This window comes from Micropterus salmoides, unplaced genomic scaffold (assembly GCF_014851395.1).
Source record: "Micropterus salmoides isolate LMB-PRFRI ecotype aquatic unplaced genomic scaffold, ASM1485139v1 Ms_hic_scaffold_5, whole genome shotgun sequence".
NCBI classification, from domain to species: domain Eukaryota; kingdom Metazoa; phylum Chordata; class Actinopteri; order Centrarchiformes; family Centrarchidae; genus Micropterus; species Micropterus salmoides.
The window spans coordinates 19839338-19860683 of record NW_024044237.1 but is presented as its reverse complement, the minus strand read 5'-3'; the positions used below and the strand labels follow the sequence as shown (position 1 = coordinate 19860683).

Below are 21346 nucleotides of genomic sequence, written 5' to 3'. Positions count from 1 at the left end.
ATAACACTTCTCTGGCGCTTACCATTGTAGTCCAGTATATAACGGTGGCGACTTTACGCAATGCACAATACTAATGTTTCCCTCCATACAGCTGAGAGAGCCGTTGCTTCCATTCTTGTTTACATGTTTGAAGCACTTTACCGGCGTTTCCGGGAGTTAAAATGTTGGACAACCAGAACTGCCTCCAGCGTTTAAAAAACCCAGTTTGGGTACAAGTTCATTCCTGAAAGCCCTGGAGTGGATTTAGTAATGTGCAATTTATAATATAGTAGTCCTAAAGTCATAATAAATTGTTATTAATAACACATTATAAATGGCTCTACGCTTGTTTGTTGTTTGTCCAAGTTTGTTCTCATAGCAACTACTTCTTACTTCAACAACTACTTCGTCTACTTATTCCTAGGGAATAAATGGAACTACTCAAAGTAAGAAAGCCTACTGCTTAAATGTAGCCCTACTTAGTCACTCAAACTGAGCAAAATACTAAAGTCATAATGCAAAAATGAGCATCCTAATTAGGCTATTAGGGTGGATGGATGGAATGGGAACAAGTGAAATTATATTTCACAGTTTTCTTGTTTTACAAAGTCTTGAAGGCGGAATCTTCAATAATAAACAATAAGATTGATGTTCATATCACAAGCATTTTAATTTTTCAGGTAGTCTAGCCATTTGGAGACACTATCTTCATTTATTCGGTAGCCTATTTTCTTTCTGGGGATTACAGTAGCTGTAACATGGGGGGTTATTTTCAACCATTTAAAAACTTACACATGATGGCTATTGTATGGGCCGATTCCAATATTTTTAGACTACATATATACCTGGGCTACTGAAATTTGAGCCTCGACCAACAAAAATTCAATTGATTTGGTAGGCTAAGCTGTTTCTCCAGCAGAATTTGAGTTGGGATAATACTTAGAAACATAATTTCAAACTCGGCTTCCATATCCTTACCTAACTTTTAGCACATTTTGTGTAGGCCTATTGGTAACTACTTACACAATCATGTTGGAAAATAACATATATAGGCTACTAATTGAACAGTTAACTGAATGAAACATTATTAATGGCTATCCTTTTTGAGACTAGGGGACTTGGACTCACGACATCTCTTTTCCTCAAATCCTGGCTACAGCTCTGATCCCAAGAACCGACTATAGCATAAAAAAGCAACAATATAATAGAGCGCATGTACCCGCGCGTGTGCGTCCAATCAAAGGCTCGTGCAGCTGTCCACCGCTCAGGTGCTGAAGGCAGACACTGTCACTCCGCACAGCAAACAAAAACATACTGGACAAGACTGAGCAGTGCTCTCTTAAAAAGTTTTTTTTTCAGTGTTGTGTTTGAAATAAGATGAACAACTCTTTGTACCGATGTCTAGAAGTTGAGCAGGACGACAACCTTTTTTAGCAGACAACAGTCTGTGATGGACGTGCGCTTTGGACAGGTGCCGCTCACCCTTACGCACAGTAAGTAGCGATGTTTCTTATTAAATGAAAGTTATGAGGTGTTACCAGTAGTCTACGTAGAGTAGCCTAAAGTTATACCACCTCTTTTAACACTTTTGTTGAGTGCGCGGCTGTCCATGCGGTAGCCTAAATTACGCTTGAATGCTGGAATGTATCCATGCCTTTCGATTGGTGTTTCTCTGATCCGCTCGGGTGCTCAGGGCACGGCGGGGTGAACCAGCTCGGCGGTGTCTTCATTAACGGGCGCCCGTTACCGCACGTGGTGAGACAGCGCATCGTGGAGCTCGCTCAACAGGGCGTGCGTCCCTGCCAGATCTCCCGCCGCCTGCGCGTCAGTCACGGCTGTGTCAGCAAAATACTGGCCAGGTATAAAGAGACTGTGCTTGGTCAGCTGTGTGATCATCCCAGGATGCATAATTCAGAAATTATTTCTTTTTAATATAGCCTAAGTAAATCTCATAAGCACATGGTGTTCTTGCTCCTTTCATCCATGGTGGTGCTTTTTGCTTTTTCTCACTTTTTTTCCAACTTATACCCTACATAAATCATATCAACATCTATTTTTATTTATAAAACCTTTACCTCAGGTAAAATGTTATCCTTCCTGAGAGATATCAATATTGTGAATTCAGGTACAATGAGACAGGAAGCATCAGACCAGGATTGATTGGAGGCTCTAAGCCCAAAGTGGCCACTCCCAGAGTTGTGCAAATGATCCTGCACCTGAAACACACCAACCCCAACATATTCGCCTGGGAGATCCGAGACAGGCTGTTGCTGGAGCAAGTGTGTGACCATGACAGCGTGCCCAGCATCAGCTCCATCAACAGGTAGGCTAGATGACCTGATGTGTTGGGCATGACAGCATGGATCATTAAAAGTGAGTGTCGAGTGATTTCCCTCTGTCTTTACAGGATTATCAGAAACAAAGTCCAGTCTGAGTCGTGTGAAGTTGGTGAGTTTGTCTTTCCCTTCTTCTCTCTCTTGGTCTGTCTGTGTCTCTCTAATGTTTCCTGACACCGACCTCTGCCCCTGCAGTATCATCAGCGTCATCTGCCATGAGAACAGCCTCTTCCTCAGAGTCCACCTATTCCATCAGTGGAATTCTAGGCATCAGGAAATGCAGCAGCAAAATAAGGAAGGTATTATTGTGATCAGTGTATTTGTGTATGTTTGAAAGTGCGCATGAATATATATGTTTGTGCTTGAAAGGCCTGTTTGACCAAAGACTTTTTGGTATGCCACAGTAGAAAAAGTACGGGTGTAAATAATAAAATGAATGATGGCTGAATTCCATTTAGCTTACTTTTCATTTATAGGTCCAGTGTGTAATACTTAGGAGGATCTATTGACAGAAATGCAATATAACACAGGCTACATAACTATGTTCAGTGGTGTATAAAAACCTTACATTATGAATTGTTATGTTTTTATTAAGCCATTTCTATCTACATACACCGCGGGTCCCCGTACATGGAAGTCGCCATGTTTCTACAGCCCAAACGGACAAATGGCTCCACAAAGCGCTTTTTGAATACATACAAGAAGAAGAAGAACTAGTACTAGTAGAAGTAGTTGACTGGTTTATTAGAAGTATGAAGATAAGTGAAATTTGGACAAATAGAGGACCACACATATTATTTAGTACAAGAGCTCACAGAGTGTGTAGGCCAGGTAGCTTCTCCTACGTGCTTGGAATGAGAGGGGTGAGCAGTGACCAAGCCGCCGGATGCAATACGCAATCCTCACCATTAGATGCCACTAAAACGTACACACTGAACCTTTAAACCTGTGGCTCTTAGACTCAGAGGCATAGAGCCACTTCAGGGGGGTTGTAGATGTTGAGTGGACCTAAAGTTGAATGAATATGATTCATGCGCAACCAACAAAAATGCTCTGATGCTTGCAAGGATATATTTTGATAACCTGAATCATGTTTATTTCAATCAACTACTATTATTAATGATTGATAAATATGAAATCCACTTTTGCTGGGGTGGGGGGGCAAGAACTATTTTCGACTTCTGAAGGGGGGCATGACTGAAAAGGTTTGAGAACCACTGATTTGAACAGATATTTCCATTACCTTAAATACAGTCACAAGTTCCGTCTCAATTGCCAATTAACAATTACAGTATGTATATTTTCTTCATTGTGTACTGTTTGGCAGGTGGGATTCAAGAGATCAATGTTCTTTATTAGTATGTTCTAATAGTGAATGATAGAAGATGCTAATGGTTGTTATTTTAACTGGGACCTAATTGCTACTGCCTTTTTAAAATATGGAAACCTAACAAAGAGAAATCCATTATGTTTTTTAAAGATTTAACACCGACTCATATCAAGAAAATGACATTTGATGCAAGTTATTGAAACACATTGTTTAAAATTGCCAAAAAGGAATTACATACTTCTACTCTTGTGTTTTAAAAACAAAATGTAAGACTCCACACTAGATTAAACATGTTGTGTAGATGGGTGTATTTGCAGAGCAGAGATTACAGTGGACTCTCTGTGGGACCAGACCACACAGCAGACTGATGAGTAAAGCCGGTGGTCCTGTGTTAATATTACTCTGGCTGAAACAACCTCCGCAGCAGGAGATCCACCTCACCGCCCCAGGCTTCTGTCCTCTCAGCCAGCAGGTTCTCGGCTCCTCTCTGCCTCCCCTCACCTCAGCCTCTCATTACAGGCCCGCTTACACCTCCACTCCTCCATCACTGCAACCATTAGAAAAGGAGATTGCATAGATAAATATGCAAGCTTACAGCTGGGAACACACACGTGTGTATTTTGTCATTCTACTAACTAGAACAAGTGACAATGCAGTAGGGGGATGTAGGTAGGCAGATAAATAAAAGTGAACCTGAACAGAAGCTGCTTTGTTTTCCAGGAAGGGACATCTCCTGTAGCTTCCACCACGACCAGCCATGTTCCTGTAATGACTCCTGGGGATGTTCTGACCCCTGCCTGACCTCCATATCCAGCTCGACCTTTTACCCCGGCCTGCCAGATAATCATAATCCAGCCCTATTAGGTCAGTCTGCATCAAAAGATGATCACTTGTGTCTAACATGAGTTCAGCTTTAATATATTTCTCAAAGAGTTTTCTCTCATCTGTCCTTTTGTCTAGGGCCTCCGTGTCATTACAGCTGAACAGGGCAGCAAAAGAGCTCAGAAGAAAGAATATCATCCCCTTAGTGCCAATTTCTAAGTTGGATTGATTGGAATTATTACAACATGACTGGCATTGAGATAGAAACCTAAATCACAATTACAAACATGCTGAAATAAAAGTGAAATGACATACCTCACCTTTCATGTTTTATTTACATAATTTGGAGTCAAAGAACATGCGTGCTGTTGTTTCAGAGGCTTCATCCGTCCAACGTATTATCCCCCATCCCTGTCACGATTGTGGCCATTTTCTCCTCAGTCAGTGGTTCAGGGGGAGCATCATTAGGAGCCCCATGATGGAGAACAGAGACAGTTTTATTTCTCCTTATATAGTGTGAGTCTCCACTGCCTCCCCTCCAGCATGAGGGATTAAAGGAGAAGATGGGACACCAGAGGGACTGGCAGGGTCAAAGAACACTACTGAGAAAGAAATCTGTTGCCAGCAGGGGACTTCCGTCTATAGGAGGCATGTAGGGAAGAGACACATGGTGGCATTTTTTTAAATCTACATACAAGCACATGCACCCACACTCAAAGGACAACCTCAACTATCCTTAAATTCTGAATGAAAAAAAAACTTTGGAAGAATCTTCTTCCAGGCCGGGCAGAATGGGTAGAAAGAAGTGGCAGGAGTAGAACTACAGCAGGAGGAGAGAGAATGATAATTAAGTACAATACATGAATGAAATACATAATGAATACATTATTATAAACTAAGTAAATGATTAATAATGGAAACATTATGTGCAATAAGTGGAAGAGTTTCAGGCTGCGTGTAAAAGTGTTTACTGTTTATTGACACACCCTTAATAGAACAGAGCCATAATTAAAGTTTCACCATGCTTTTCCTGCAGAACATCTCTAAGAAATACATCTATGCTCTCCTCAGTAGGGGGCAGTAGCTGTCAGTACTTTGGTTGGTTATAGGACACAGTATCAGCAAGTTTTCACAGTCACAATATTTGACTCTGATTCACTTTCACAAACAACAAAAGTGAAGTGGCTGCTGCTGAAGTGGATTCTCCTGTGAACATTATGAGATGAGCCCTGGTTGCTAGGAGAATAGTGGCACAAGTGCAAAGCCAGACAACGGGGAGCTCTTATTTTTGGTCTAGACATCAAAACCAGCAGGGACCTGACCCACGCCGGCTGTGTGCTGTGATATACAACAAGAGCCAGAAGTACCGGTGTATAATTTAGGCGTACACCAGTATCCTACTAAATCTCTGGGTTGTGTTGTTTCAATCTTTAAATCAGCCATTTTCACCTGCTCTCTCTTTTTACATGAAAATAAACACTAGGCCTACTGCAGTAAGAGGACACATTGGAATTATGTTTTTATTCACAGCATCTACATCTTATAACCGCGGTGAAGTTAGTTTCAAGTTGGATATACGACATATATACACATATTCACTCAGGATCCAGTGGCGTCTTCTTACTCAGTTTCACCCGGTGTTGGCAGTGTAAGAATGGTAAATTCGCCTCCAAGGACTGGCTCTTAACCATTGGGGGTTTGCTTAGGGACCATCAATAAATTACCATTGTTATAATAGTGTCATGGAAAAATCTTTTTTTTTCTCAGGAGCTTCCATGTTGTGTGATCCAGGGACTCCAAACAATGCCCAAATTATAGTAGCCTACTACACTAGGCAAATGAGACGCACCTCTTTATATTAGATTTAGGTCCATAGTCTATTTTATATAAATTTCTATTAATATGCAGACTCAAAACGTAGGGTATTACCCACTCTCCCAGCCCTGTGGTGACACAGAGGAGAAACTGGATACAATTGTTCAGCCTGAAGTTCCCGGCTGGCACTCACAATTTGCCTTGGGTAGCAGAGCTGGGGCCATGCGTGTAGTGTAGGCATACTTGTCGCAGCTGATTGGGTAACACATGTGACAGGCCACCAAACAGAAGAAAATATAGGCTACCTCGAAGCCCGTTGCGGAACGTTGCAAGTAAACATGTCGTTCAATCCGAAAACGTTGCAAACCGGTGCAAAACGTTTTGAGATTGAACTCGCCCCTGGTGTCAGCGTTTACAACTTCCAGGAGAGGAAGCGGAACTATCCTCACGAAAAGAGAAAGAACCCATTAAGGGAGAACTGCGTTAACAGCAATCAGGTAAACGTGTGTTCTCTCGCCTCCATGTGTGATTTAGGCAAACAGTAAGGTGAAGTTGATGTGTAGGCTGGGCAGTGCATCTCTTGGTCTGTCTGTGTCTTTCTTGCCAGCCTCCTCCAGGGATGTGTTCTGTGACTTTGTATGTTTCACCTGTAGCCTATTTATTATGTTTTATAAACACCAATGGGTTTATAACGTGCAGCTCAGAAAAGATAACGCTTATCGAGTCTCAGCCAATATTTACAACTTTGGACTAATGCAAGATGGAAAGCAATTGACTGATATTGACTATAGATTAAATACTGAATATAAAATGTTTTTGGCACACTGGGCAATATGGATGCACATCTCTCAGTAAATAATAGCTATCAAGTATTTAGCCAGAGATAAATAGTAGGAGAGACCTGGGGCAATTGTAACATATTTTACATTTTCCTTAATAACTCACAAAGTACTTGAGATAAACAAGTCATCTTTTGATACAAGAAACATATATATGTGCACTAATTAATATTTATGATATATTTTCACTTATAAGAACACGACTAAAATATTTAATTAAATGCAAGAAGTCAGAGTGTTAGAATTGCCCCCTTGGCGGGGGCAGTGTGTGGGGGCAATTGTAACACTGAAAAACAAGTCATATTAACCCACTGCATCTCAAGTAAAAGCCTAGGCTACCTCAAAGTAATAACTTTACAGCTAATTATGTTCCATAAGAGTTTTTAAATGGTTCAAATTATTTTAGATGTCAGGCATCCTCTGCTCTTTCTGTTCTAACTTCATAAAATTGCTTTTTACGAGTGAACTAGTCATTCTCTTTGGTGTTACAATTGCCCCTGAAGTTGCAGCCATGATAAAATCTTGTATGCCCACTAGCCACAACTATATAAGCATAGTTTGTTAGTGTTAATTGTTAATCAATAACCTAGAGTGTATGCAAATGTATGCAAGTTTAGATTTGCAGTCATCTAAACTTTAGACACCAGAAGAAAAATACTGCACATCCAAAAAGTTACTTTCATACCTCAAAATCAGTATTTTGTTTAAAACTTCTGCTAAGGTGAAATGATCCTGCTCCTTTTCCACAGGCAGAGAGAGAATCCTATTGAGCATGTGCAGATTAAGTGTCATCACTCCAGCTTGTTTCTGATTGGAGAAATTGAGTGTGTTACAATTGCCCCCGGTCTCCCCTATTTTATACTATTGTTAAAGAAGTATAAAGGGGAATCTGGGGGAGCCAGTTTAAACGGGCGTGATGCAGCTGATAAAAGTATTAGTGGTAGCCTATGTATCTATAATTTACAGGTGCTATGCTTAAGTTTGTCAGTAGAGGAGATGGTGGATCATCAGCAGGCCTGTAAGAACAGATTCAGCAGATTTAATATTCACTCATCATAAATAGCCTATTATTTGTTTATGTGTTTATATTAATTTATCCCACAGCCTCCTATGAAAACTAAGGGTGATTGTGCCTGTTCAGTGGTGGCCCCGAGACTGTGGAATAATCTACCCCTGATTATTAGATCATACCCCACCATCAACACTTTTAAGGTTACAACTCAGTCTATAACTCATTTTTATTCTTTGGCGTTTGAATCTGTTTAGGGGCACTTTTTTTTTCTATCTTATTGCTATATGTCATTAATTGTTTGGCCTGTTTTAATTTATCTGGTTTTAATTTTTATGTCTTCAGTATAGCCTAAGTATATTTTATTTTATACATTCTAATAAATAAACACATTAAAGGAAGTTAAAACAAGGCTGAAGCCAAGCAAGGTAAGAGTCAGTTCAGGGGGAAAGCTCAGGGTCAATTGGGTAGAGGGGAATTGATCTTTCCGTGGCTGGGAGTGCTCAGCTTCCCTTCCCTGCGTGTGGTGAAGCCAAACAAACACACCAAGGACTTTTCTGCTGCTGCTGGTCACAGGCTGGTCGGTTTTGTAGCCTCTTCACTGGTGTCGCTGGTAACTCTGCTAAGCGGCTGTTCTGCACCATGTAATTCTCCAGACCCAAACCCAGCCGTGTCATGCACTGTAGTGGATACCAGCAGCAGCTCCAGTACACCCACACAATGTACACAGAAGGAGACAAGCAAAAACTGACTTTTACAAAACAGCAATTTAGAAACATATCCACCCAGTATTCCATACAACAGACACTGCCACCAACCACATGACACAAAAAATATGCCCAGGGAGAATGGTTTAATACTATCATAGGCCATTGTTTATATCAATGTAAATTTACATTTATTCATTTAGCTGATGCTTTTATCCAAAGCGACTTACAATTGCTATACATGTCAGAGGTTGCACGCCTCTGGAGCAACTAGGGGTTAAGTGTCTTGCTCAGGGACACAATGGTGGATGGGTCACAGTGGGGGATTGAACCCGGGTCTCTCACACCAAAGGCATCTTATCCACTGCACCATCACCACCCCCACAGGAGACACGCCCAAGCACACCTGTCTACCATAAACCCATCCCCACGTGAAGACCACGCCCACCAAACACACAGTGCTCAGCCAACACACTATCACTGCACCAAAATCAGGCCGATACAGGCCTACCTTGTTACATGAACATGAGCAATATCTCACTGTAGGAATTCAGAATGTAACGCCAACATGTGAATAAGGGGATTATACTGGCACTTGTTTCTTTTTTTTCCCACTGTAAGCACTGGTCACTACTGGACAAGCAGGGACAACGTGCTGCCGCCGTCCAGCCCGCTGTCCCAACGACCTGAGGGGCTCCTGTGATGGTGATGATGATGATCTGTGTCCACAGTGTCGATCACCCAGCAGCTGTGGTGAGTTCAACAACAACAGCTGTGTGGCTGACATCATTTGCATCTGCAGGGAGTGTGAGCTGACAGCAGAGGGCGACTCACATGTTTCACGGGGAAAGATGAGGTAAAAGACCTTCTGCTGCTGCTAGGCCTATTACTAGTAGTGTCTAATATCATCTTTATGCAACTGGCTGTAGACCAAACATATGGCTTATGGCCTGTTGCTATACAATATTAGTAGGCTAATTTACACATTTGGATAGCTTACTCCAGCTTTAAATGGCACATCACTTCATATTGTAACACACACTGGTGGTGTTGCAAATTAAATCCAGCAGAAAGGCTCGTTTGCATCATAAAATCAGTAGTTTTGCATCAGGCAGTGCATCTTATGTGACTGAACAAACAAACCAAAACATAGTAAACAGTATATTAATTTAAAAAAACACGACTAATTCTATCCACCCAGACGAGCTTAAATCACTGGATCATGAATTATTAGGCTACACCTCTGCACACACGGCCTCACAAAATGTATATTAATTGTATTTAATTAATCTTGATATTTATTTTTTTGTCATAGTAAAGATCTTGTACACACGCTATCTATTGTATAATTTAATTTTAATAATTTCATTGTTGATTTTATCACACTTATCATTACTGAGTTGTGGGTAAAATAATTTACATCCCTTTTGGTAATCAATACACTGTAGGTTGAACCACAGAGAAGGAACAAGTACAGTGAGAAATGGCTGCTGATGCTCCGTGTGCTATTTTCCCTCCTGGTATTTGCTTTCCTCAGTAAGTGACAAAAATGTTTCCACATTAAAACACTGTAAAACATTCAGAATTACAATGTATGACCAGTAGCTTCTTTATGAAACATAAAATCCTGCTGAATGTTATGATTTTTTATGACACATTTCTTATGAGTGTGTTTGCCTTTTTCTTTCTTGAGTGGGAGCCGCTGGGAAGGAAGACAGTGATGTACAAGACTATGTAAGTCCACATTAAAACACTATAAAACGCCTCACAAAGTCCAGACACAAGACAAAAGACTCTCACTCCATCTCTTTGTCTGTTTCAGGATGCCGATGTCTTACTCCCGTCCGGAGCTCTGTGGTTGTTGGGATCTCTGCTGCTCTGGACTGTTTGGTTGCTCCTGCACCTCCTCCAGATGTCAATCTGGTTGATCAAAGGCCTGCTGTGGTCCATCTCCATTTCTTTGCCCCTGCTGTGTCACTGTGTGTCGTTCCTTCTGTCCTGTGTTCTGCTGCTGCTGCATTACATGTGTGATGCTGTGTTTTTTGCGACCACCAGTCCTGTGTTTGCTTATGGCATGCTTCTCAGTGTTGGCATTTTATTGCTTACTCTCCCTAGGTAAAAAGGTAAATATAAATTATATTATATAGGGAATAAATAGGTAATTTCACATGTAAAATCACCATCAGCAGGCGTAAAAGCAAGACTATATGTCATTTTTGAAAAAAAGAAATAACACTATAGTCCTCTTGCAAAATAATGTTAAATTTACAAGCAACAAAACTCACCCTTGCTTAGTTCAGACCTTGCTCTGGTATGACCAGTAGCCTATGGTGGCTAATGTTAGCAAACATTAGATTAATATTGCGGAGTCAGTTCGCAGACTTTATGGCTCTTCTCTGCCTTTGCTAATGTGAAGTTCTAGGATTTAACATAATTGTCACTTGTGACCACGGTGGCCTCTATCTAGCAAAAGTTACACCGTCTCACTGTAAAATAGAGAAATATGAACTAAACAGGTGTTACAATCCAGGATCCTTTTGTATATATCCTATCTATGAATACTTAGTGTATACAGTAATCTGTAATAACAATGAATGTTAAATTATTCATATTTATTTATAACACTTTTTAGAAATGTATTTACATTTAACAATGTCTCTACAATCTCATCCAAATTACAATATATACAAATTGAACCTTTTTACAACACAACTTCTTATCTAATGTAATAAAGATGTTGTTTTGATGCATGTTGTAATTTAATGGGATGGTAAGTTTATTTATGATAGCCCACATAAATGGTAACATAGATCTATGATTAAAAAACAAACAAAACTTCTTTGATATTGTAATGAATTTCATCCAAATTCATGCAGCTTCTGAACTCACAACCCCGAGCCGGGCGAGTGTGTGTTAGGTTCTTGTGTATGTTTGCGCTTAAAATGTTTTTCAATTTATTTATCTAAATTTGAATGTCGACCTTACAAGAATAACTGTTTTAGTGCATTATGCTATCTCTCTGTGAGAAATCTCCCTGAATGCATCTTCATATATATATCTACTCACTTAAATGGAAATAATTAATCTAGCTTGCACATTAGAGTGTGGTTTGGCTGGGGATCCAGGTACAAAGGTTGGTTTTTTTTTAATTTGCGATATTTTATACTAACAACTTCCTTCTTTATAAATCACTGCAGCGTTTCCTCATTCTCAGTCAAATCAGCACTTAGACTTAAGAAAAGGGGGAGAATAGCTTATCAGTGTATGTTTATAGACCATTTATCATATCAGATACACTGAAGACTCAACGATAATTTTATATTTGTCCTTTGAGAGCTGAACCAGGAAACAACAAGGAACATAACCTTCTCAGGACTCAACTGAAGTGTACTGTTTATTCAGTGTTAATGACTTTAGCGCTGGACAAACAGGCGTGAACTGAGCCGAAGCTGTACCAAACTGGGAGCCAGAAGAAGCACACAGCTTTGACCGAGATCTGGACGATGTCTGCGAACTTCAGAGTCGTCCACAAGAGGAGGGCGACTATCACGGATCTACCCCTCTACTACTCTGGACACCTGCTGAAGAAAAACACCAAAGACAAGGTGAGGACAAGGATGGACAAGGCTAAATGTGTATATGAGATAATGAGACACGACTGAATGAATAATAAATGGTGATGGTGGTTTAAATATAAGGTTTTACGACTGCATTCAATTCCGTTTTTATTGGCGAATGTGGAGAGCAGACATTTAAAATGATAGTTGCGATTTTCAGGATTTCAAGAAGTACTACGGAGAGCTCCGAGGAGCCACACTCTTTCTGTATGACGATGACACGCAGGATACAGTAAGCAAACACCTTAATTTGCTCAACTACCATGATTAATTAAACAGGGAGTTTAACATTTGTTTCCCCAAGAAAAGATGTAAATTGTTAAGCCTCATAAACAAAGTCAACACTGTTGAAGGGCAAGAAAGGGCATCTGTATTTGCTGTGAGAAAGTAGGTGAAAGAAACACAGAGGCCAGGGTGCACTGAAGAACGGGAACATAGACTTGGATTTTCTTATTATTTCTATTTCAGATTGATGTATACATGTTTTACTGATCAAACATGAGTTTGATACATGATAATTCTCGCACTTTGCTTTGTCAGTACACAGAGAAACTGGACCTGGAGCAGCTGAAGTCCATGGAGCTAGATTCTCCTTATCAGAGGAAGGTGCCAACCATCTTCACTCTCACCCTGCACACAGGGGAGGTGAAGCTAAAGGTGCGTTGCAGCGACGCCTGACTGACTTCTCTCTTCTCTTCAGCAGGGTGCAGTCAGCCTCAGGTCCATGCTACTCAAAAACTGAAGGGAATCCTCAAAAAACTTTGAATTTACCAAAAATCTATTATTAAAACTTAAAATGAAAGTGACCCTAAATCACATGTTCTTGTGAGCAGCACATAACCAAAATGTCTGCTGTTTGTGTCACTGTGCAGATGGACAATCTCGACACAGGAGAGGAGTGGAAGGGTTACATCCTGACTGTAATCAAAGTAAGCAAAGTATATAGCTTTTAGAAACACGGCTGATGAGTGGATGTGGGAGTTTGTGTAATGGACTCTCAATACAGTTGCTACTAATGTTACAGAAATTTCCAAGTGTTCTTTAAAAACAAAGCAATACCAAACCCTTAATGTCTAAGTCCAAACCTGCTCCAAGGACAAGTATTTAACTATGCATGACTCTGGATAAACGCTGGAAAGACGCAACTTGAAGAACTGCTGTTTTTTTCCCAGAATTCTTTGGTGTAAATATTTAACGTGTTTGACACACAAAGCCAAGCACAACAAAAAACAGTAAATGAGTATTTCTTGGTTAATAATTAGGCCATAATTTGGATCAGTGATGCTTCTGTGGCCGAAAGTCCCCTTAGGGCTTATATAGTGGAAAGTACAGTAAGGTTACAAGCAAGGAAGCAGGGATATATGCAAATTGAAAAAGAGAGATAATGTATGTTACAGAAAGGCTGCCTCAGTAAATATTTCTGAGTTTATTTTCAGTGTGTGGATATGATTGTTCTTGTATTTAAGTTCTTAAAGGTGTCACCTGAACCCAAAGAGGATGTCAGGAACTGTGTATTTATTTTATTTTCTTACATCCCAGATTTTCTGGAAGAGGTGAAGAATTTACAAAAACATACCAGTATGTATTTTTGATAAATTGGTGGTACTGGTAACGACAATGAGTAAAACGCGAGCTCTGTTTCCCTGTAGAAAGAGATCCCCAGTAAGCTGCAGCTGCTGCCTGGACAGATTTTGCTTCTGAAGGAGGTTCTGCTTCAGGAGAAGAGACGAAATTCTGCCATGTCGCGTCCACCCCTCCCACCCCGCCCATCCTTCCTAATCTCAGCCTCCACCTCCCCTCCAACGTCCAAAGACAAGATTGACCGCAGCGACCCTGAGACTCCTTCGTAAGTTATTCTGTCTCCAGAAATGTACCTTTTTGGATTCTTCCTCAATCCTCAATCCTCCAATTTCAGTTCCAGTCTGTAGATCCCTGCCTCCTTGAAAACGAAGGTGATTATTAGACAGGGTTTTTGAGCATTTCTGATGTGCCGCCCTTGCTGTTATCCTAAACCAATAAATATTTTATGTGTTCTTTGCCCTCCAAAACAGTTTAACCTGCACCTTATCGAGAAAGTGTTTATTTCTTTGATTCCTGCAGGTGTTACTTCAGTGTGACTCGGCAGGAGGCTGAGCGGATGTTGGAGGCAAATCCAGAGTATGGAGGCATCATCCTCCGCCCATCCACCCTGGCCAAAAACTACGCCCTGACCCTCAGACAACTGACGCCCAGGTCTGACGTTTCATCTCAACCTCTGAAATGTACCAGTGACTACAAAATAATATATAAAAGAGATCACATCACACAAATAGAGTATTTGTTTTTTAGTTTTTCTTTTATATCAGCGCTGTATTATTGTATATTACACCTTGCGAGTCATATGACATACAGGAAGAGAAGTGTCCTCCATAACAATCAAATCACGTTGCCTAAAAAAACTATACCATATCTGGATCTTTGTAGCATCTTGTTAACCAGGACAGGAATGCAATTTAATTTGAACTTTGTTGTGTAAAATCCGAATGACACAGTGGAGGTGTGGGGGAATGTAATCTTATTTATTTATTTAAAAGGGACAGCGCACATTAATGAACATTTCAGCATTGCATCTATGTAAATTTGCCAGATTTAGTCAGAAGGCTAATTTTAATCTGTAGTCCCCAGCAGATTGTTACAAAGGTCAATACAAAAAAAGAACATAATAAAACAATAGAAGGAATAATAAAATGCACCACAATATATGAGACAGTCATTATGCTCTGTTATGCAGATCATGAGCTAGTTACTGCAGTAAATCTCACATAAAGAGCAAGTAAATATGTTGTAAAGTACAAGTTATGCAGTTTAAAGTGCAATTAAATGTATTAAAGTGCTATTCGGTGCAGGAAAGTGCTGCATCTAGTGTGGGACCACACAGCAGGGTAAGTCTCATGATCCCACAACAAGGTGCCCCACTAAAGTGCAGAATCATGGAGGGTCAATGTACTAATTTCTGTGTAACTATTTGCATACACACACACATATACAGGTGAAAGTCGAAAAATGTGCATATCGTGCAAAAGTTTTATTTGAGTAATTCAACTTAAAAGGTGAAACTAATATATTATATAGACTCATTACATGCCAAGTGAGATATTTCAAGCCTTTATTTGATATAATTTCGATGATTATGGCTTACAGCTTATGAAAATCCCAAATTCAAAATCTCAGAAAATTAGAATATTGTGAAAAGGTTCAGTATTGTAGGCTCAAAGTGTCACACTCTAATCAGCTAATTAATCCAAAACACCTGCAAAGGGTTCCTGAGCCTTTAATTGGTCTCTCAGTCTGGTTCAGTGGAATTCACAATCATGGGGAAGACTGCTGACCTGACAGTTGTGCAGAAAACCATCATTGACACCCTCCACAAGGAGGGAAAGCCTCAAAAGGTAATTGCAAAAGAAGTTGGATGTTCTCAAAGTGCTGTATCAAGGCACATTAATAAGTTAAGTGGAAGGGAAAAGTGTGGAAGAAAAAGGTGCACAAGCAGCAGGGATGACTGTAGCCTGGAGAGGATTGTTAGGAAAAGGCCATTCAAATGTGTGGGGGAGCTTCACAAGGAGTGGACTGAGGCTGGAGTTATTGCATCAAGAGCCAACACACAGACGGGTCCTGGACATGGGCTTCAAATGTCGTATTCCTCTTGTCAAGCCGCTCCTGAACAACAAACAACGTCGGAAGCGTCTTACCTGGACTAAAGAAAAAAAGAACTGGTCTGTTTCTCAGTGGTCCAAAGTCCTCTTTTCTGATGAGAGCAAATTTTGCATCTCATTTGGAAACCAAGGTCCCAGAGTCTGGAGGAAGAATGGAGAGGCACACAAACCAAGAAGATAATCTAATTTTCTGAGATTTTGAATTTGGGGGTTTTCATAAGCTGTAAGCAATAATCATCAAAATTATATCAAATAAAGGCTTGAAATATCTCCCTTGGCATGTAATGAATTTTCTGCACCTACACGTATGCGTAGACAAAAGTATAAAGGTGTCTAAACGACAAATGTTTTTCCTCAACACAAATATAAAAAGTGTTACTGTAGGATCAATGTCTTATTTACTTATTAGCATTTACATTTCAGAGTAATGTAGTTATGACAATCAGTAACCACAAGATGCTATGATTGATAGATAAACATGTTGATAGGTGCTTGTTGTTTTTTTGCTCATTCCAAATTGTTTACATTTCATATATAAAAAAAAAAAGTTGTTTATCAACGGCCCAGTCGGGGGTAAGTGAATAACCCCCGCTCTTCCTTGTGTTTCAGTGGGCCTGTCAAGAAGAACTACAGAGTAACCTCCACAAACTCAGGGTTTGTCATTGAACTAGAGACACCAGTAAGTCCAATAGAAAGAAAATGAAAATGTTGCTGCGTGCTTGTAGGAATTAAGATCCTTCCAAGTCAGCTGCTAAAATGACATTCATGTACCAAACCTGACATACAGGTGCATCTCAGAAAATTAGAATATCGTGAGAATATTTCAGTAATTCAACTGAAAAGGTGCAACTAATACTATATAGACTCATTACATGCAAAGTGAGATATTTCAAGCCTTTATTTGATATAATTTAGATGATTATTGCGTACAGCTTATGAAAACCCCAAATCTCAGAAAACTAGAATATTACATGAAATCAATAAGAGGATTTTAAATACAGAAATGTCAGGCCTCTGAACAGTATAATCATGCATATATACTCAGTTTGGGCCCCTTTTGCATGAATTACTGCCTCAATGCGGCATGGCATGGATGCTATCAGCCTGTGGCACTGCTGAGGTGTTATGGAGGACCAGGATGCTTCAATAGCGGCCTTCAGCTCTTCTGCATTGTTCGGTCTCATGTCTTTCATCTTTCTCTTAGCAATGCCCCATAGATTCTCTATGGGGTTCAGGTCAGGCGAGTTTGCTGGCCAATCAAGCACAGTAATCCCATGGTCATTGAACCAGGTTTTGGTACTTATGGGCAGGTGCCAAGTCCTGCTGGAAAATGACTCTGACTCTGGACTTAATAAAGCACAGTGGACCAGCAGATGGCATGGCTCCCCAAACCAACACAGACTGTGGAAACTTCTCACTGGACTTCAAGCATCTTGGTTTGTGTGCCTCTCCATTCTTCCTCCAGACTCTGGGACCTTGGTTTCCAAATGAGATGCAAAATTTGCTCTCATCAGAAAAGAGGACTTTGGACCACTGAGAAACAGACCAGTTCTTTTTTTTCTTTAGCCCAGGTAAGACGCTTCCGACGTTGTTTGTTGTTCAGGAGCGGCTTGACAAGAGGAATACGACATTTGAAGCCCATGTCCAGGACCCGTCTGTGTGTGTTGGCTCTTGATGCAGTAACTCCAGCCTCAGTCCACTCCTTGTGAATCTCCCCCACACATTTCAATGGCCTTTTCCTGACAATCCTCTCCAGGCTACAGTCATCCCCATTAGTTTCACCTTTTAAGTTGAATTACTGAAATAAATGAACTTTTTCAGGATATTCTAATTTTCTGAGATGCACCTGTACATGCTTGTTTCCAGTGAAGAAAATGTGGATCGGGTTCCTTTAATCTTTGAAGTTTATTATGCTTGAAACGTCCACTCCTTGTGAGAAGGTTCATGTGTATGAGTGTTGCTAGCAAATTACCACTGAATGTTGATCCACTTCTTTGCCTCAAATAGTAACGTAGATATTTTTTCTATTTATTATGAGAGATATAATACATATTATACAAAATATAAGAACAAAAACATGGCACACACACACATTTACTGTTTTATTTATTTTATTTAATGAACTGTATGAAATGAATTGTTCTTTTGTATTATATTTTAAGTTTGCAATAGTTGGCAATATTGTTGTTTGACATTCATGCCAATTGAATGAATAATTGACATAATTATATGTATTTCAGTTATTTTTTAATCTAGCTTGGATACCCTGATCACCAACATAGTTGGAGTGCAGTGTTCAATAGCCAAAGTATGGGAAACCTGAAAATATGCAATTATAAATCATCTGAATCATCATTAATAAACTGTGTTTTCTTCATGTGTCCTCTCTTCTGTAGGTGATGGTCTCCTCCTTAAACGATGTAATTAAATTCTTCATTGAAAAGACAGAGTACCGTCTTCATCCCTACATGCCATCTCAGCCCTACGACACTTGCATCAGTAAGAGGAATGCCACTGTTACAAATAGTCTCAGGCTCAGCGGCAAGAACACAACTCTTAATGTTTGTGTGTGTGTGTTCAACAGATGTGTTCCCCACTCCAAAGTGCATCAACATCACCTCAGCTGCACCTAAAACGGTACCCAAGGCACAAGTGGCACCTATGCCGCGCTCGCAGACCAAAGAGGAGCTTCTGCCCCCTCCTACCAAGACAGAGGAGACTGAATATGTGGTTCCTGATGACCACAGTCCTGGTGCCAACAACCTAAACCTAGGTGAGCATTTGTTTTAACATTAGTAGGCTACTTAAAGAGCTGCTTTAGGTTTGCGCATAAAAGCGTACATGTCAGCGAGTAAAGTCAGTCTAAATGTGTGACCATGTGTATGTTCTTATCTGAAAAAGTTCAGCTGGATGGAGAGCTTCGGGAAATTTTAAAACTACGCAAGGAAACCATCTCTGCTACTGACGAGGAGGAAATCACCACCTATGAGAACGAAACCACTGAAAAGTCCCGCTCAAGCACAGCACAGTGGAATATAAACAGCTCAACAGTGTGAGGCATGTGCTGCTAATTCAATGTGGACCACTTTTAAGGACCACATTTAGTGCCGTGAAAATCTTTCAACAAAAATCCACTGGACAAAGTTAATAATGTGCGTCGGTTAAATTAAAACGAAAGGTTCTCAATTTCTTAAAGCATGGGTCTCAAACCCATGGGCCTCTGGTCAGGTTGTCCTCTCTTCAGAGGGGCTGTAACACATCTTTTCCAGATGAGACAGGTACAGTGGATATAAAAAGTCTACACCCTCCTGATAAAATGCCATGTTTTTGTGAGGAGACAAAGATAAATATAAATCTGTCACCATTTTTTCCACCTTTAATGTGACCCATAACGTGAACAATTCAATTGAAAAAACTAACTGAAATCTTTTAGGGGGAGGGGGGAATACAAAACTTACAATAGCCTGTTTGCATAAGCGTGCACACCCTTACACGAATACATACTTACTAAAATTTTGATTTTATTACAACACACTATTTTAGCATGGCCCACTCGTCTTTACAAAAGCACTCCAATTCTGTCAGATTGTGAGGACATCGCCTGTGCACAGCCCTCTTCAGATCACCACACAGATGTTCAATTGGATTCAGGTCTGGGCTTTGTGTCGTTATCGTGCTGGTGATTGGTTAATTCTAAATACAGCCACATCCCCAGTTATAAGAGGGTTTGCACATTTATGCAACTAAGTTATTGTAAGTTTTGGATTTTTTTAATTTTTCCCCCTTAAAGATTTCATTTTGTTTTTCAGTTGTTCACTTTATAGGACATGATTTATCTTAGCCTCATTTTTTTTTTACATCACAAAAACCTGGCATTTTAACAGGGGTGTGTAACCTTTTTATATCCACTGTAACGCTCCTGTTAAACTCCACAAAAACACAAATGCCTTGTCCACCTCTCTTGGAACTGTCTGTGCTTCAGTGCACTGTTCATGTTGACAAGTTGAAATGTATAGCTAAAATGTGAAATGACAAGACTATGAGACATGAGAGTCTGCAATCATGTCTTTGAGGCCGTACAAAGTGCTTTATGTCAGCAGGCTAATGCTAATGTGCTATAATACGTGTTGTAGAAACAGCCATCTTAGTTTAACATGCTGGCATGCTAACAAGTCTGATGAGAATGTCATTAGTTTTGCAGGTATTTGGACAATATAAACACGTGAACTGATGATGGTGCTAGATTAAAAGTCAGGGGATCAAAATAACAAGTCAACCTTTGGAGAACACGAGTGTCTGTACAAAATATCTTAGCAATCCATCCAATAGTTGTTGAGATTTCATCTTCATGGTGACATTCATACTTCATCTATGAACCAAGAATGTGTGTACAAAGTTTTGCGCCAAGCCATAAAAGTAAATGTTTGTGTATTTCACTGAGCCATTAATTTGAGAGCCATATGTCATATGGATGTGCAAGGTTTTCACATTTCAACAGTATAACATTATTATCACTGAAAATTATGATCTATTACTGTCTTCAAGAAAGACTGTTTACATTAAGCTGAAAACTGTTCAATCGTACACAAAAGGTTAAGAGCGCTTTGATATCATTATGACCCAATTTAAATAGATAATATGACCACAATTATGGCTGCAACCAACGATTATTTTCTCAGTTAATCAATTGGTATATGGAATGTCAACAAGTGGTGAAAAATGTAAAACATCACAATATCCCAGAGACCAAAGTGACGCCTTCAAATTGTCACGTCAATCCAAATTAAGCAAAAAAAGCAACCCAAATCAAAAGATTATTAATTTCCTGACAAAACTGCAAATCCTCACATTTCAGCAGAAGTTTGGCATTTTTGCTTTAAGAACAACTGATTAATTAGCAAGTAGTTTCAGATTAATTTTCTTTTGAACGACTAATCATTGCAGCTCTAGTTTCAGCTACATGTGGTAGCAATGTTTTTTGTCTCGCAAAAGGTTGTCATGCTTTGTTTTTGCTCCAGAATTGTGGCTTAAAAGTATAAAAATGATCAAAAGACTTGCCTGAGCCAATTATTGAGCAGATCTGAATTATTGTCCATTTTTGATATGAAAGAATAATCAAACTGTACAATACAAAATTGCATGCTACATGTCAATCTTTTTATCATTGTTTTAAAGCGTTAATTAAAAAAAACAACAAAAA

General features: G+C 39.8%; 2 protein-coding genes and 1 long non-coding RNA gene across 7 annotated transcripts; 2 read left to right on the top strand and 1 right to left on the bottom strand.

The window, feature by feature from the left end:
* The first annotated feature begins 1125 nt into the window (after window positions 1-1125).
* LOC119888505 (paired box protein Pax-5-like) lies at window positions 1126-4786 on the top strand. Of its 2 annotated transcripts, none has more exons than XM_038699089.1 (7): window positions 1126-1472; window positions 1673-1838; window positions 2105-2302; window positions 2387-2427; window positions 2511-2614; window positions 3947-4256; window positions 4366-4428. In XM_038699089.1, exons 1-6 carry the CDS (start codon window positions 1430-1432, stop codon window positions 4220-4222), a joined length of 828 nt encoding a protein of 275 aa, XP_038555017.1. In that variant the 5' UTR covers window positions 1126-1429; the 3' UTR covers window positions 4223-4256; window positions 4366-4428. The 2 variants fall into 2 exon arrangements, 1 of the variants encoding a protein (XP_038555017.1); XR_005441893.1 differs by lacking the exon at window positions 3947-4256 and adding an exon at window positions 4606-4786 and having other exon boundaries at window positions 1247-1472; window positions 4366-4509.
* On the bottom strand, window positions 4129-5296 carry LOC119888506. The gene is made up of 3 exons (XR_005441894.1): window positions 4788-5296; window positions 4339-4478; window positions 4129-4192 (listed from the first exon to the last, which is right to left on the bottom strand). It is a non-coding gene; the product is annotated as an uncharacterized LOC119888506 (long non-coding RNA).
* A 1389-nt stretch (window positions 5297-6685) lies between these two features.
* On the top strand, window positions 6686-21346 carry LOC119888502 (signal-transducing adaptor protein 1-like). Of its 4 annotated transcripts, none has more exons than XM_038699085.1 (14): window positions 6686-6779; window positions 9459-9693; window positions 10286-10373; window positions 10531-10571; window positions 10660-12442; window positions 12615-12686; window positions 12995-13111; window positions 13327-13383; window positions 14104-14300; window positions 14555-14686; window positions 16756-16825; window positions 18543-18645; window positions 18731-18919; window positions 19053-21346. In XM_038699085.1, the coding sequence occupies exons 5-14, from the start codon at window positions 12341-12343 to the stop codon at window positions 19109-19111; spliced, it is 1098 nt and encodes a 365-aa protein (XP_038555013.1). In that variant the 5' UTR covers window positions 6686-6779; window positions 9459-9693; window positions 10286-10373; window positions 10531-10571; window positions 10660-12340; the 3' UTR covers window positions 19112-21346. The 4 variants fall into 4 exon arrangements, with proteins under 4 accessions (XP_038555013.1, XP_038555010.1, XP_038555012.1 ...); XM_038699082.1 differs by having other exon boundaries at window positions 19048-21346; XM_038699084.1 differs by having other exon boundaries at window positions 6687-6779; window positions 9459-9590; window positions 19048-21346.